The following is an 18,082-nucleotide window of genomic DNA, read 5'->3' on the forward strand; positions in this document are numbered from 1 at the left end:
GGGTTATGACTTAGGATTAGTCATATCTTTCGATGTTTTAATTCAAATACACCTATTATTTAAAGCCTTTCATCAGTGTATGTACTTTTGAGGGCAGTGAAGTTTTAAAAACACATCTTGTTTATACTGTTGCTGAACATTAGAATTTAGCTGAGATATTCAGAACAGGAAATTTTTTCTAGATTTCATAGCCCATGGAAGTAGTGATACTTTTTCACTAGTATTCAGGTGACCGATAAGGCCTGTGGGCCTCTTGTTTTCTTGCACATGTAAGTTGATACCAGGTGTAGGCTTTTGAGTGCAAATCAGAAAAAATAGAGCTAATAGTTTTGATTCAAAACCATTGATTCTCACCCAACTCTTGTACACTAAAATGAAACACACATGGTTTAATAACACAGATTACTTAAATGACTAAAGTGCACTCACCATCATGTCATATATAATGACATCACAGTCTGTAAATATCAAATACAGTGAATGGATCTAGTACAAGGACATGCACTGAAAAAATTCAGCTATTATTCTATTTCCATACAGCTGCTGAAATCCTGTGCATGCATGGCCTTGTTCTATCAGTGTTTTAAGTAAACTATACTGGTCTGAGAATTTTGTTGAAATATATATCACCTATGCAATGAATAAGTAATGGGATCCCAATTTTACATTTTAGGACTTTTTACTGATCAAGTCAACAAGAATATGATTTTAATTATCAAAATATCATTCAGAATTCAAGTTTTCACAAGATGGACTTTTGTGTCTTTTATAGGAATAGGAATTCAATACAATTTTCAGGATCTGTACACTTTGGAAGAACTAGTTTCATTTTCAAAATCATATTCTGTAAAATCAAGGTTATTCAGGTTGAGTGTAGTTACTCATTGGTCTGTCTTTTTCTCTCAAGGTGACTATGGCCGGGATGGACTCCCTGGATTGCCTGGATTACCTGGATTAAAAGGGGTGGAGGGTGAAGTGGGACAACCTGGTGAGACGTTTCAAGGATACCCTGGTGAGCAGGGCCGGGTTGGGCGTCCAGGTTTGGATGGACTGCCAGGTATGAGGGGAAATCCAGGGCCTCAGGGATTCCCTGGTATCCCTGGAGATGGTCTGGATGTGACAGGTCCAGTCGGTCCAGTGGGATTCCCTGGAGAGGAGGGTGATCCGGGATTCCAGGGAGAGGATGGACGGGATGGAATCCCTGGAGAAAGAGGTGTGTTTCTTATTACTTTTTAGATTTCAGATTTATTTCTTATTGACACGAGTACTAACACTATTACATAATTACCTCAACTGAAGAAGTGATATAATTATACCTCCCGAACAAAGTTCAGGGGGGGGGGGGGGTGTATATAGGAATCACTCTGTCTGTGCGTCCGTCTGTCTGTCTGTGCAGATTTGTGTCCGGGTCATAACTTCTTTGTTCTTTGACTTAGGCATACCATATTTGGCACACAGGTGGATCACCATGAGACGATGTGTCGAGTACCTTCATGATCTCTATTTGACCCTTGACCTCGAGGTCAAAATTACAGATTTTTTACAATGGATTCGTGTCCGGGCCATAACTTCTTCGTTCTTTGACATAGGCATACCATATTTGACACATGAGTGTATCACCATGAGACGATGTGTCATGTACCTTCATGACCTCCATATGACCTTAAACTCAAGGTCAAAATTAACGGTTTTTACAATGGATTCGTGTCAGGGCCATGACTTCTTTGTTCTTTGACATAGGCATACCATATTTGACACATGAGTGTATCACCATGAGACGATGTGTCATGTACCTTCATGACCTCCATATGACCTTAAACTCAAGGTCAAAATTAACAGTTTTTACAATGGATTCGTGTCAGGGCCATGACTTCTTTGTTCTTTGACATAGGCATACCATATTTGACACATGGGTGAATCACCATGAGACAATGTGTCAGGTGCTTTCATGACCTTTATGTGACCTTGAACTTTGACCTCAAGGTCAAAAATTGATTATAGGGTTTTGACATAGTCAAACCATAAGACATGGGTGTATCACCATGAGCCTATGTGCCATGTACATTCATGACCTCATTATGACCTTGACCTTTGATCTCAAGGTCAAAATTATAGGTTTATGCCATGGATTTGTGTTTGGACTATATCTTCCATTTTCTTCTACAAAGACATACCATATTTTTACACCCAGGAAAGAGGTAATTTATACCTATTAACAACACCCTTTGGGAGATTGGAGTAAGCGGGGGGTATTCTTAGTGAGCATTGCTCACAGTACCTCTTGTTACCTCTACTGAAGAGGTGACATAATTACCTCTACTGAAGAAGTGAGGTGGGTGAGAATTAACAAGGTTGCATAAAATCAACAGCTTCAATCTCATTCAGATTTTCACAAAAGTTAGTTTAGGGTTTGATAACTGGAAAGAGTCAATTAGATTTTGGATCGACTTATTTCAGATTGCAGCAAAGAGAGATAACTGTTACAGCAGACATTTGTTAGGTCATGCTAGCATATGGCTCAACTGAACTTTACCTTTGCAATGAGTTTAAATTTTTATATTTGATATAAAATAATAATAATATAATATAAAAAAAATATATTAAATTTAATAGCAATACCCCGTTCTTTTACAGCATTTATTTAAAACTATGTCATGTAAATTCTGCAACATTACAAGGTAGACTGGGAGTTTTTGTGATTGATAAAATGCTAAGTTTTTTTATGGGGATATAAAAACAAGAATAATTTCTTTGCAATCAGTTTCAAAGTACAAAACTTGTGTGAGTAGTTGCTTTGGTTAAGAGTCAATGTGTCCTTGTTGCAAAATTATTGGAGCAATGGTTTTTCTTGATGTGATTACCTTGTAACAGAAATAATCAGATTTACAAGCATTGCATTGCTATATTCTACCAGAAATCATAGATTATTATTTTCAAAATTTTTATATTGTCATCTAGGTCAAAGGGGAGATGACTGTGGCGTGTGTCCTGGAGGTGTTCCAGGTGTGAGGGGAGAGGCAGGTGATCCTGGTCTGGACGGACTTCCTGGACAACCAGGACAACCGGGTTTTAAGGGATTAGCAGGAGATCCCGGTTTACCTGGATTTCCAGGCATACCAGGTCAAAAAGGTTTACCGGTGAGTGTTTTTACCTTAGTCAGAAAATCATTTATATCAGATTATGATAAAGTCTGTTTAAAAATCTAAAATAAATGGAAGATTTTCATTGCTGATACATTAACTTGATATTCATCAGTGATGATGTTGTGGAATGGGGGATTGTAATATGGAATGAATGAAATCTTTCAGGGTCCTAATGGTATTCCTGGGGAAGTAGGAAGAGTTGGACCAAAAGGAGAACCGGGAGATTTTGAAGGAGGAGGTTCATTGAAGATGAAGGGAAAGCCAGGAGAGCCTGGACCTCCAGGGACTTTTGGAAGGGCAGGGGAACCAGGGACTGGGGGTCCCCGAGGACTTCAAGGATTCCCTGGCATCCCAGGAGAAACTGTAAGTTTCCATTTTACAGTGACAAGGAATTGGTTTGCACCAGTTGGTCTCTCAGTGCGTGTTCTCTGCTCAGTACCTTAAGAACCCTTTGACTGACAAACATCAAACTAGTTATTATCGCAATTCAACTTTGAATTAGAACGCTTTGGCTGATATAGTATTGCAATGTGTGACGACACAACTTAATCTGTTTGTAATACAATTGCGAAATGCAACAGAAACTCTCATTGGTACATATGTATAAGTCCACCCAAATTCTCTTATACGGGAGTAGTCGGCCTTTGAAAACATGATGGCCAGATGGAAACAAACTTCAAAGGAAGAGAGAGAAAAAGTTGTATTCTTGTGTTGTTGTCTCATAAATTTAATATAAAAAAATTCCTAACATATTTTCCTATTATACTTGTGTCCAAACTTACTTTCAAATATTTGATAAAGCCCCATACGACCCAAAAACTCTCGGCTTTTGATGATTTCGTTTGTTGACATAGCCATGTTAGGTAGCCAGTCAATTCGAATCCCGGTTCATTTCCATACTGGCACAATAGGGTCTGAATGTGAACTAATACCCCACAAATATTTTAGCTGAATATTTTAAATAATATATCATCCCAATTCCATTAAATGATAATTATTCAAATAGCTAAACTCATGGTAATGCTTCTTTCATTACTCTAGTCCAGTCTCCATCTCTGCCACACGAGTGTTAAGGACCATAATGGGCTTATGTAGTATTTTTGTTAATCAAGAGACGGAATTTTACCTGTACAAAAACCATATTTTTTTAATTTCTATTAATTATTTGTGTTGATAATAAATGAAGAACGAATACATAACTTACAACCAATTTTATGAACTGCAATAGCAACAGAGTTCGAATTGACCGGCTACATAACATGGCTACGTCAACATACAAAATCATCTGATGCTGCTAGTTTTTGGGCCGTGTGTGGCTTTAATGAATATTTGAAGGTGTGTTTGGACACAAGTATAGTAGGAAAATATGTTAAGATTTTTTTTATATTGAATTCATGAGACAACAACACAAGAATACACCTATATCAGGCCTCAACCGTGCACAGCTTTTTGTGCCCGGCCCCATAAATTGAAGGTTTTTATTAGAGGTGGATCTGTAGTTCTCTGTTCCGTCACAATATTTTTTCAGAGAGCCACAGTTCTCCAGCTAGTAATTTTCTAGTCCATCCATCTTATCTGATCACCTGAATCCGCTCAAGAAAATGGGCGGGCTGTAATCGGCCAATGAAAACTCTTGTTGTATTACATCAAACATGTCACTCAAACTGTGCAGTCATCTCATGCAATTGTGTCGTCACCCAGCACAATACTATATCGGGTAAAGCATCCTAATTCAAAGGTGAATTGCAATAATGGTTTTCCTAAAAAGTAGGTGACCCATATTGATTTGAGTTCAAGGTTCAAACTACTCTGAACTCTAGGAAGATATTATCTGTGCAATATCTGGAGAATCCTTTGCTTAACAGACATTAAACTCGGTAGGTACACTGGTACATACTAAAAAGTAGATGACCTCCATTCATTTTTACAACACAATGTCAAAAGTTAAGGGTCAAACTATGCTGGACATAAAAAAAAATTGTCCACTCAATACCTTGTGAATCTTTTCTTTGATGACATACATCAAACTTGGTACACTGGTATCCGTTACGTGTAGATGACCTGTATTAGTTCTCAAGGTCATGATGTAAATGAATAGTTATGTGGAAATGTCTACTCAATATCTTGGTAGATTTAAATTTAGTATTGTGGTTGCCCTTGACTAGTAAGTAAATTGTACATTGGTCTACTGATTTAATGGGAAATTCCGGTCCTCAGTTATGGCAGTGGGTTGAACTTGTTGGAGTGACTATGTTGATCATATTATGATATTATCTCCACTCCTGGACTTCTTTTATTGTAAGATAAATGGACTGGAATATATGTGTAGTGGGTGTGTACATATTTATTATTGAATTTCTCAGGGCATGGTTGGAGATCCTGGACTAGAGGGCCTGGATGGCTTGCCTGGTATCCAAGGAGATAATGGGTTAATTGGTGACCCAGGAGAATCCTTTCCAGGTGAAGTAGGACGTCTCGGACCAAAGGGATTCCCTGGAGTAGATGGTTATCGCGGACTTCCTGGATTTAAAGGTAAGCTTTTATGTACAGTATTCAGGGCTGAAGTAGGGTTTAAAGGGGACGGGGTAAATTCATCAATAAAGATATATGGAAATTATCTACAAAACCTCACAAATGAAAATTTGTGATATATCTATTTTGTAATTCCATTTGGTATAATTTTATTTGAGAACTTGGATGAAAATGACTAACCATGCAAGTTTTTAAATTCCAAACATGACTGTTGCAAACAAGGAGTTGCCAAAACTTTGTCCTACATGAATTTTTTTAATCCTCAGGAGACAAAGGTGAACCCTCACGAATTAACATTCCTCCAGGAAAGAAAGGAGAGCCGGGTATGATGGGAATTCCGGGAGAAGACGGTCGGGATGGATTCCCTGGATTATTAGGTTAGACTTGTGTGACTACATCAGACTTGTTATATTTGCATACCAGTAATAGTTTGTATATTTGAAATTAAAAGAGACTTTTATTTAGATTTTGTTCCTCCCCTAAGGGGCATACCATCAACATACTCAGGAGACCATTAAGACTTCTTGTTGCTATGCTTATTTTCCAGAATATTTGAGTATTTAAATTCTTGCGTGCATGCAAGGTTTATTAATATATTATGTAAATCTGTGGTAGGAATGAAAGGAGAGGCTGGACTTCCCGGAGTACCTGGTGAAATTGGACGGGTGGGCATGAAGGGAGACAGTGGACAACCCGGAATTCCTGGAGAGAGGGGACGTGTTGGTGAAAAGGGATTTCCAGGGGTCCCCGGGTTTGCAGGTCTGCCTGGTCTGCCAGGAAATCAAGGTGTTCCAGGAGAATCTGGTCAGGTCGGACAGCCAGGGTTACAGGTTAGTATTTACCATTAAAAATGGTCCCTTTGAAAAGTATGTTATATGAGAGAGAAAGAGAGAGAGAGAGATGATCTTTCTCATGTATGTTTAATTCAAATATTTCCATACAGTTTGTTATTGAACTGATCAGTTTGCATGTCCTTTTGACGGCTTTTGAAGAATGTTCTTCTGCAGTGGTGGGGGGGGGGTGTTAAGAAACAAATCATGAAAAAATTGAACCACTGTGTCAATACATACTCTGCATTGATCATGGGAAAGTATGTTAAACATTCTACAGAATGGGCATTTAGATCGGTCCACTAGTGTCTAAAGGTGACAGTACAGGGGCCACTCTGACAAGAAGTATGAGTGAAATACTTTTTTGGCTATCGGGGTGTAAAGTTTTTCATCTTCCTTTTTTTTTGTCCCCTTCTGTTGAGTTTTCTCTTTCTTTTGACAACTAGATTGTGTGCATGTCCGTTGCACAGAACCTATACCAGCCCAATTTTAAAAGGAAAAACATTTTCTTGAAACTTCCATGCTTAATTGTCACATATTTGAGGATCTATAAAATTAGACAGAATAAAAGCAGAACTTTGTAATTTTGATAACCAATAGGATTGCAACTTCCTTTTTGCAATCCATTCCAAATATGTTACAATATCCTCCCCTGGGGCCCAACAAAGGGGGTCACAATCTTTGTTTTTGGCTAAAATGTATTTTCACACTAAAGCTGTGGAAAGGATATATGAAAAAAATTTATATGATTTTTTAGCATAAAGTAAGGATCAAGTCACAAAATGACAACTCATTCTGTAAAGCAGACAGGGAATAGAATTCTCTACATCAATCTGTCCGCTGGACATTGCTTTAACTGCTCTATCAATCTGTCCACTGGACATACATCAATCCGTCCGCTGGACATTGTAGGGTGACCCTGGAATACCTGGACTTGATGCTCCTCCTGTCGAGCTTCTTAAGGGCGAAGCCGGAGACCCAGGCTTACCAGGGAGGGAAGGAGAGAGGGGGTTCCCTGGAGAAATTGGCCGTGTAGGGAGGCAAGGATTTGATGGACAAAAGGGGATGAGAGGTAAGATATAGTCATACTTCTGTTTGTTCCTTCCAGAACAGAAAATAACCTAAATGAACAAACTTACTGTAAACCAACTTTTGTTCATATGAGAAATTTTTAGAGGTTCACAAGAACTTCATCATTGCGAATATTTCTCACCACGAACCAGTCCTTTAACGTTTGTTGTATGTTTAAGATAATCTTGGTCTCAAAAATTAGTCACCACACACCAGTTTATCACTAGTAAATCATGAAATAAAGCTACCGGGAATAAAAGTTGGTGTACATTATTCAAAATGTTGGATGTAAAAAACAGAATATTGATGAGGGTTAGCCTATTGTGGTAGTTGTGCATTAGTGTGTGTTGTCATTGTAAGGTGGTGTTGGAGTGTATGGATCACCTGGATTTCCTGGGTTGAAGGGAGAACAGGGCGATTTCGGTGGATCTGGATACCCAGGCCTCAAGGGTTACAGAGGACAAGATGGCATCCCAGGTTAGCTTTACTGACCCAATGAATGCAATAGTCTTTATGCATTGTTGGTTAATTTTTACACTGAACCATGATAAATCTGTAGGTGAACAAAGTTTATATTCTCCTCATTTTTAGGAAATTGGGCTGACTATTCCCATTTAAAAAGGCATATTGATATTTCTAGTTTTCATATATATAGCTAAACCATTGAAGGAACAAAATCTGTGCATGTCATCTTTTTTCTAGGAGAGACTGGTTTTGTGGGTGCACCTGGAGATGCTGGGTTGCCAGGAATACCAGGAGATGATGGGTTGAAGGGTCAGATAGGTTTCCCTGGTGGAGATGGGTTGGATGGGATTCCTGGTCGAGAGGGAGATCCTGGAGAACCAGGATTAAATGGGTTGCCAGGTTATGATGGTAAGTATTGTGTTTCGTTGATTATGAATACCCCATGACCAGCAGAAATCAACTGCAAAGAATTAAAAGATACATGTATTTGTGAAGTATATTGCTACATCTAAATTTTTATCAAGACTGAAATTTATGTATGCATGTACTATTTGAATTCTTTCATAATCTCAAGTCAGTCTTGTCAATTCATTTTACCGGCAACACCATGATGGTATGTGAAGTCAAATGTGCATTATAATGAACAAAGGGACTGTACATTTGTAATAGTGTTTGGTCTTGTAGTATATTGTATGTATGAATTAGCCATAATACATGTAGGCTATACAGTATAGCTTTATTGGGGGTGTAGGATGCCAAGTTTGTGTAGTTATGTTCTTTCTATGATGATATTAGGTCTACCAGGAATGAAGGGAGAAACCGGATTCTCTGGACGAGATGGACAACCAGGTTTACCAGGACAACCAGGAGTACCAGGCCTTAAAGGTTAGTCGAGGTTTGCTGTAGATGTTATCAAAGATTAGTCAGGATTTGCTGTAGATACTATTTATATAAATATGATGTTACATTCTAAGTATACTATGCCAAAATAGTAGAGACTGTCAGAGTTTTGACAAATAGTGCACGACCTGAAGGGGAGTGTTCTACCCGTCAAAACCCAGATAACTATAAATAGTGCACGACCTGAAGGGGAGTGTTCTACCCGTCAAAATCCAGATAGCTATAAATAGTGCACGACCTGAAGGGGAGTGTTCTACCCGTCAACACCCAGATCACTATAAATAGTGCACGACCTGAAGGGGAGTGTTCTACCCGTCAAAACCCAGATCACTATAAATAGTGCACGACCTGAAGGGGAGTGTTCTACCCGTCAAAACCCAGATCACTATAAATAGTGCACGACCTGAAGGGGAGTGTTCTACCCGTCAAAACCCAGATCACTATAAATAGTGCACGACCTGAAGGGGAGTGTTCTACCCGTCAAAACCCAGATCACTATAAATAGTGCACGACCTGAAGGGGAGTGTTCTACCCGTCAAAACCCAGATCACTATAAATAGTGCACGACCTGAAGGGGAGTGTTCTACCCGTCAAAACCCAGATCACTATAAATAGTGCACGACCTGAAGGGGAGTGTTCTACCCGTCAACACCCAGATAGCTATAAATAGTGCACAACCTGAAGGGGAGTGTTCTACCCGTCAAAACCCAGATAACTATAAATAGTGCACGACCTGAAGGGGAGTGTTCTACCCGTCAACACCCAGATAGCTATAAATAGTGCACAACCTGAAGGGGAGTGTTCTACCCGTCAAAACCCAGATAACTATAAATAGTGCACGACCTGAAGGGGAGTGTTCTACCCGTCAACACCCAGATAACTATAAATAGTGCACAACCTGAAGGGGAGCTAGAGCACTATTTGTCAAAACCCTAACTACTGTTTTGGCATAGTATGCAAAAAATGTAACACATTATACTTGCTATGTTGACTGTTCATATTCTTTCAAAATAGATCAAAAGTTATGTTTCAATGGAGCAAAGGGTGCTAAGTTTTCAATATTGTTATGATGTGTAGTGTGTTTCATTGTGTTGTAAAAGTTGTACAAACCTTTTAGGGTTATTTTAGAAATTTGAGACATCAAAGTTCATGATTTGAGATTTGATAAAGAGATATATAGATTTTTAAAAACCTTGAACAAGATTCTGTGGTACTGGAATTATATAAATGTACAAAATTTCATGTAATATGTGCATGTCTTTCTTTTATGATTATATGCATGTTGATTCACCCGAAGAAACCTATAGCATTATAATGACATCATCTGACAATGTTGAAGATATATACTGCAAACATTGAATACCGGTAGTAATTAAGGTCCATCCAAATACACATGATGAAAATCAAATCAAATGATCTAACAGACGTACATGTATATGATGAAAATCAAATCAAATGATCTAACAGACGTACATGTGTATGATGAAAATCAAATCAAATGATCTAACAGACGTATATGTATATGCACTCCATGCTTAAACTTTTGAGTCAATACTTTCTGTGGAGTCAAGTCAACTCGTACCCTGACCGACTCGTACCCAGGTCAACTCGTACCAAATAGGTCAACTTGTACCCAAAAGGCAAAAAGTCAACTCGTACCCAAGAATCTGGTTACGAGTTGACTCCTCCTTTTCAATTGATGACAACTCGTACCTAAGTGATATGTCACTTATATGCGCATAGATATATTACATTATGGGCAGATTCACAGGAGTCAGCAATTTTATCAATAAAGTAGAAGTATATAAGAAATGGGCATAAATACTACCACTGAGCGTAGCGAGCGAAGCGACAGGAATGCAATGCGATTTCGGCAAAATCTGCTCCGGTGCTACAGTGTATATTGCGTGAAAAACACAATAGTACCCGGTATAAATAACATCAGTCGATGTGCCACACCTGATTTCTGGATCGGTCACCTTTTTAATTGCCGTCAATTACACTAAAATCCAAAATAAACACACTTTCGAAAATATTCACTCTCCATAAGTTTTTGTGTGACATCACGCCATTTGCTGCTGAACTATCGCTGTTGAATTTTATGATGTTTATAAGAAAAATATTTAAAAAGAAATAAAACGTCTTTTTTATGACTCATTTTTATACGCCCGTCGAAGACGGGACGTATTATGGTATGGCGTCGTCCGTCTGTCTGTCCGTCTGTCCGAACCTTGTGGGCAGGATACAGACTGAACCATAAGCCCTAGGACTTTACAACTTGGTACATTTGATCACCATGATGAGAGGAAGATGCCAATTGTTTTTCAAGGTCAGAAGTCAAAGGTCAAGGTCGTAGTATCACTTATTACGAAAACCTTGTGGGCAGGATACAAACCGAACCGTAAGCTCCAGGATATTATAACTTGGTATATTTGATCACCATGATGAGAGGAAGATGCCTATTGTTTATCAAGGTCAAAGGTCAAGGTTGTAGTATCACTTTTTAGGAAAACCTTGTGGGCAGGATACAAACCGAACCGTAAGCTCCAGGATATTATAACTTGGTATATTTGATCATCATGATGAGAGGAAGGTGCCTATTGTTTTTCAAGGTCAAAGGTCAAGGTCGTAGTATCACTTATTAGGAAAACCTTGTGGGCAGGATACAAACCGAACCGTTAGCATATTTATGAAGTAGCGCATTCTAAGGCTATCCCTCTTTATATATTGATATCCATTTCTACAAGCATAATAATGAATTAGCTCACAGAGGACAGTGCTAACTTCACTAAAATATGAATCCCACTAAAATATGTTTTCCTTGAGCAAAATCTACGGGCATATTATGCCACGTTGGCGTTGCTCTTGTTGTGTTTGTTATTTTGTGTGATACTATTTATGCCCATTTCTTATATATTTCTACTTTATTGATAAAATTGCCAACTCCTGTGGCAGATTCTTAGGTACGAGCGTCGTCGCAAACCTGGCCACGGTTTTGAGTCCACTCACGCTCCCTCATACCCGTGGTTGTCTGATGGAGAGAATCGATTAGAAGCACCCTTGGGTAACCGACAATGGGGTACGAGTTGACTTTTGCCTTCTGGGTACGAGTCAGCCAGGGTACAAGTCGACAAGAAATCCTTTCTGTGCTGTTACATCACAGATATCAAACATTATCCTCCCCACAGTTTGACATGCATTGTGTTTATGGCAAATAACACGTCTGCAACATCATGAAATTATAGACAATCTTCCCACTCTTTTCTCTAGCTTTGGGTTGACAAATTATTAGCAGACCACTTATGCCATATGTATACTAGAGCCCTGAACAAAATTCTTCCACTCTTTGTATGCTACAACAATTTTGCCTGAACAGGCATTAATTCTTCTCAGTTTAACACAAAATCTTTTGAATGTTATCTGCTCTGCCCTACCTTTAGCATTTATACTGGGATCAAATTCAAATTATCTATGGGAGGAACTGATAAATCAATTGTTTGTTTCACATAATGATAGAATTTGAAATTTGAAAATTTTTGCTAATTTCTCATCAGTTGTTTTCACTATGGTCCATGTAATGCACATTGTAATTTTTTTTCACCAGTAGTTAATTTTTCACACTGCGCTAGATACGCATTCTGCAACATGTGTATCTTTAAGAGGCTGTCTATGATAGAACCATGCAAATGGCTATTAATGGACATGTGTCAGAATTTTATTTATTGATAACTCTGCAAATATTTGAAAGTCATATTATAGTTTATGACTCTTTCATTTAATACTGTATAGTTTAATCTTTTTTTTACCGTATAACATGCTCTATTCAAATGATAAAAAATGTTCTTGGCTGATAGCACAAGTATAAATTGCATGCTGCCTTTGTCAGCCAAATAATAAGTAAAAATTTGGAAGAATCTTTTCATTCAAAGTTATGTCAGTATGATACACTCAGTGTGTAGAAATCTGAATTTGTTTTGATTACTTTGACCATCATCAGGATCAAAAGGCGAGTCCGGATTGCCTGGATTCCCTGGTCAGTTTGGACTTCCCGGACTAAATGGAGAGCCAGGAGAGGTGGGATTCCCTGGAATACAGGGTGATAGAGGCCAACCTGGACTGCCAGGCCTATCAGGAATTCCAGGAGATAATGGATTCCCAGGTATGTGTAAAGAACTACAGGTGACTCTGGATGGCTTGAACTTGACAGTTTTGATCTCTGGAAATAATCTCCCTCTCTCTGTTTTTTTTCCCTAGCTGTGTTGATAAGAAAATTTGCTTTTGAACTCCTGATCTCTTTAGACTTTCCATCTTATCAAAGTAAAATCTAGATGTTGTTATATACATAATTTAAGATTTATTATGGATATTTTGAAGTGCTATTACAGATGTTGGTAGTCACTTCTGACCAAATTTGCACATCTTGACAGCTTGGCACAGCCTAATTAGCAATGACTCTTTGCTGGTTATTCCAACCAGATTTTTAATTGGTTTATTACACATGAAAGTTCAAGCCGGTAATAGTGATTCTGTGCAAATAAGATGATTTGAAATGCATAACATTCATGAAAATATTCCTTATACATTTCTGGGCCTATGGTATAAATATGAAGTTTGTCCAAGTGTGCACTCATTGGTTTCCAGTAGGAAAAACTGTGTGTAAACTAGCAATTTTATTTCAAAATACCAAAAATTCCTGCTCTACTTCATTCTAATCAATCCAAGAATTTAGCAACTAAATTACATTGGCATTCTTGCACAGAATACACTTAATTTTGAAACAAAAGCATGCAGAATGTTGATTTTGATGGGCAAAATAGAGTCCTTTTTATGAAAATTTTCCAACCCATATGAATCTAATTCCCCACAACACAGACAAATTTCAGTAAATGTCAAAGGGCATTGGTTCAAGTCTCAGAAGAGAGATTTAGATTGTTCACTACTTGTGGCATTCAGAACTCAATGTTAAGGTACTATTTATACTTTTTGTCATTCAGAGCATATTTCAAGGTTTTTTTAACTCGGTAGCTCTGTCAACAATGGATTTTATGACACAAATTCCTGATTAATTAGCAAGCCAAAATTTACTTTCAGCCGAAAACAGCTATAAGAAAGAAATTTTCTGGAACTTGTGAAGCCACACATATGCAAAATAAAATTTGTCATTGGTATTTTGAGAATAACAATATGATTAATATCTGCCATATGATTCACATTTATTATTGCTATAAAGTGATAATTGACAAGTTGAGGCTAATTTCTGTTTTCGCACTCAGGTGAACAAGGAGTGGTGGGAAGACCTGGACAGGGTGGACTCCCCGGCCGGAAGGGAGAACCAGGAAATGTGGGAGCCTCAATTCCTGGAGGACGAGGTAATTACGGACACCACACCGGGAATGGGGCATGCATACTCCTTAGTTCAGTTGTTCAAGCGGGCATTGTGGGGCTGTGTAATTGAGACCTTTATGAAATAACTTGTAGATAGATGTCTAGGATATTGATTTTAAGAGGTAAAATATATCATAACCCAGTTTCATAATGTAATACTTTTATATACATATTTTCATTCAAATGCTTTAAAATGTTTAGAAATTACAATTTTCCTGAAAATGTAAAATTGACAGAACAGGAACCAGTTTATATGATACTGCTTTGGACGACTTCGACTACACAAAGAACTTTGTATGTGTGTAGTGTTAGGTCACCTTTTTTTCTGAAGGGCGGGGGCAAGAATACTCTCAGTTTTATTGTGCAATAAAACACCCAAGTATGCAATGTAGTTTAATGGGATAAATACAGCGGAATGTAAATATAATAGTTGTAATCTCCTTTATTTACAGGATTACCCAATTAGTTACATACAGTGGAACCCCGTTATTACGTTTTTCATTTTGTCACGATAAAATAACGTAATACCGGGGGCAACATAATAAACGTTGCCAGTGAAATCCATTAAAAATATCATTTGGAAATTGAATTTCTTTTGTTGATACTCCGTGAAGGTGTGTGTGTGTGTGTGTGTGAATATGTCTCTACTGTTTCTTTGTTAAAAAGGCTATAACGATTTATTTACATCTTAATATCTTAAATGTCTGTAATTCTTCGTGTTCTCATCCCTTTTCATTATTTCTTGTGTAGGATACATAAGGGTGCTTGGGTAATCATTCCTTATCTGCTTTCATTTCCGCCATTTTGTTCAACTTTAACATAATGCGTTCATATAAATTTTTCACAATAACTCCTTCCAGTTCGTATTTAACATTCGTACATAAAACCAAAAATAATAAAACATCGTTTTTATTAAGTTATATCTCTACTACACGATACAAAACACAATTAAAAAAATCCCACCCCAAAAAACAACAAAACTACGACACAAAACGCACGCAATATCCAGTTACTTGCACACTTTTTTCACCAATGATAAACACGGAGAACAAATGCAACCCACTTTTAAAAAAAATAATAAAGCACTAATATTAAGATCACATTTATAACACTAAATGATAGCACTAAAATCATGTGCACATCAAAAAAAAATATCAAGGGATTTTAAAATGTTCACTGAGCTAAATGCCGTGCACTTTGAGCAACATATTTGTGGACGAGATCTAACATTACCCAAGCTATTATGTCAGAATAACTGACAATTTTTTTATTGAACACTGCCTTTTGTTACCTAACTATGTCCAAGCTGTTACCCAAGTTGCTTTAACTGTGTTAAAAAATGAATTAAATTTTATGGAGTACAATTTCTAGATAAACATCATTTAATTGTTTATCACTGGTTTTGACATGGGGTATTCACCTGTATTGATGTCCTTATATCTATCAAACCGTGACCAGTCAACCATCTCTAATCCCCAACAGACTAGGATTTACATGGTGACTGCCTGGGACGGTCAAGGTGTGAATGGTTGATTATCTTGAGAATCACCATTGAATAATTAGGGGTTTATTACGTTTTTGTCAGAATTTTTACAACATAATACCGAGTCTCAGCATCTTTGGACAACATAATAACGATTGTGCTTTGAAATTCCAACGTAATATGCGGACTAACGTAATAAAGGGGGAACGTTATAACGGGGTTCCACTGTACCACTTGTAATTATACTGCCTGCTCCCGAGTCCCATGAGGAATGTTTATACATGTGATTTCATTGTCCGATTATTCCTCAGACTTATGACAATACTATATATATGATGCTGAAATTGTCCGATTATTCCTCAGACTTATGACAGTACTATATATATGATGCTGAAATTGTCCGATTATTTCTCAGACTTATGACAGTACTATATATATGATGCTGAAATTGTCCGATTATTCCTCAGACTTATGACAGTACTATATATATGACAGTACTATATATATGATAATACTATATATATGACAGTACTATATATATGATGCTGAAATTGTAGGACAAAATGGTTTACCTGGAGCTGATGGTTTCCCTGGACTGAACGGAATGAAAGGAGAGAGGGGGGAGCCTGGATCTCTTGGAATTCCAGGTAAGGAGAGGCCTACCCATATAAAAAGAGTGTGTATTAAGATGAAATATATGAGCCTTGGCACTGGAGAGTTATGGATGAGAAGAATGGGTGTATAAAGATTACATAATCCAGACTAAGTCTGGGCCCCCAGGGAATATGGTAGAATTTATTGTATAAAAGATATAAAAAAAAAATGAGTGTACACAGTATTGGGAGTTCGGGTAAGCATAAAGTGGGTAATATGAAGTAAATTTGCTGTATCATTTTCCATGGTTTACAAATATAAAACTCCTTTTTCTGATCTTGAGTGGATTATTACTTGGAAAGATTCATTACCATGAACTATTGCTAGTTAAGTCTGAAGTAGAGTAGCTCCTGTCACTGCTGTAAATGAAAAATACAGCATACTGTAACTACTATGTAAGTGTAAACCAGGGCATCACTGTAAATACTGTAAGTGTAAACTAGGGCATCACTGTAAATACTGTAAGTGTAAACTAGGGTATCACTGTAAATACTGTAAGTGTAAACTAGGGCATCACTGTAAATACTGTAGTGTAAACTAGGATATCACTGTAAATACTGTAGTGTAAACTAGGACATCACTGTAAATACTGTAAGTGTAAACTAGGGCATCACTGTAACTACTATGTAAGTGTAAACTAGGGCATCACTATAACAACTATGTAAGTGTAAACTAGGGCATCACTATAACTACTGTAAGTGTAAACTAGGGCATCACTATAACTACTATGTAAGTGTAAACTAGGGCATCACTATAACAACTATGTAAGTGTAAACTAGGGCATCACTGTAACTACTATGTAAGTGTAAACTAGGGCATCACTGTAACAACTATGTAAGTGTAAACTAGGGCATCACTGTAACTACTATGTAAGTGTAAACTAGGGCATCACTGTAACTACTATGTAAGTGTAAACTAGGACATCACTGTAACTACTATGTAAGTGTAAACTAGGGCATTACTGTAAATACTGTTGTGTAAACTAGGGCATTACTGTAACTACTATGTAAGTGTAAACTAGGGCATCACTGTAACTACTATGTAAGTGTAAACTAGGGCATTAGAATTTAGCTTTGATATTCAAAACAGGAATTTTTTTCTAGATTTAACAGCCCTTGATAGTAGTGATACTTTTCACTAGTACTCAGGTGACCAATAAGGCCTGTGGGTCTCTTGTTAGGTCAACTGAGTTACTCGGGTGACCAATTGCTATTGGTCAATGTCCATTGTTGTGTGTCATCTATCATGTGTTAACAATTGAATATTTTGAACTTCTTCAAATTTGGTCTGAAGTATTTAGGACAAGAGGGACATAAATCGTAAATTTCAGGATTCCTGCACTCACTGGGCTTTAGGGACAGGACAAAACCTGCCCAAAATTGACCAATTCTCAAAAACCATTTTCTTTATAACTGCACATTTGTAAGAAAAACAAAATCCAGTCATGTAGAGCAGGACAGTCTCTACCAAAATTGTAAGTTTTAGTATCCTTGGGTAGAGGTTCTTGCTCCCTGATGGGGCTAAACTTGGCATATTTATAGTATGTGTTTATGCTTGTTTAATTAACATGTTCTTTAATGCTGCTGATACTATAAATTGAATCTACATAGATATTTAGA

The 18,082-nt window shown here is 37.4% G+C and overlaps 1 protein-coding gene across 1 annotated transcript in view; it reads left to right on the forward strand.

Moving 5' to 3' along the window:
• LOC125659861 (collagen alpha-5(IV) chain-like) overlaps positions 1-18,082 on the forward strand; it is a 70,365-nt gene that overhangs the window by 29,729 nt on the left and 22,554 nt on the right. The window contains exons 16-28 of the mRNA XM_048891655.2: positions 908-1,213; positions 2,959-3,137; positions 3,309-3,506; positions 5,507-5,675; positions 5,942-6,052; positions 6,291-6,505; positions 7,418-7,577; positions 7,937-8,053; positions 8,279-8,449; positions 8,837-8,926; positions 12,939-13,100; positions 14,215-14,310; positions 16,367-16,456. Of these exons, the coding sequence (XP_048747612.2) occupies positions 908-1,213; positions 2,959-3,137; positions 3,309-3,506; positions 5,507-5,675; positions 5,942-6,052; positions 6,291-6,505; positions 7,418-7,577; positions 7,937-8,053; positions 8,279-8,449; positions 8,837-8,926; positions 12,939-13,100; positions 14,215-14,310; positions 16,367-16,456 (2,064 nt within the window). The remainder of the gene's footprint in view (positions 1-907; positions 1,214-2,958; positions 3,138-3,308; positions 3,507-5,506; positions 5,676-5,941; positions 6,053-6,290; positions 6,506-7,417; positions 7,578-7,936; positions 8,054-8,278; positions 8,450-8,836; positions 8,927-12,938; positions 13,101-14,214; positions 14,311-16,366; positions 16,457-18,082) is intronic.

Source organism: Ostrea edulis, chromosome 9 (genome assembly GCF_947568905.1).
Source record: "Ostrea edulis chromosome 9, xbOstEdul1.1, whole genome shotgun sequence".
Lineage (NCBI taxonomy): Eukaryota > Metazoa > Mollusca > Bivalvia > Ostreida > Ostreidae > Ostrea > Ostrea edulis.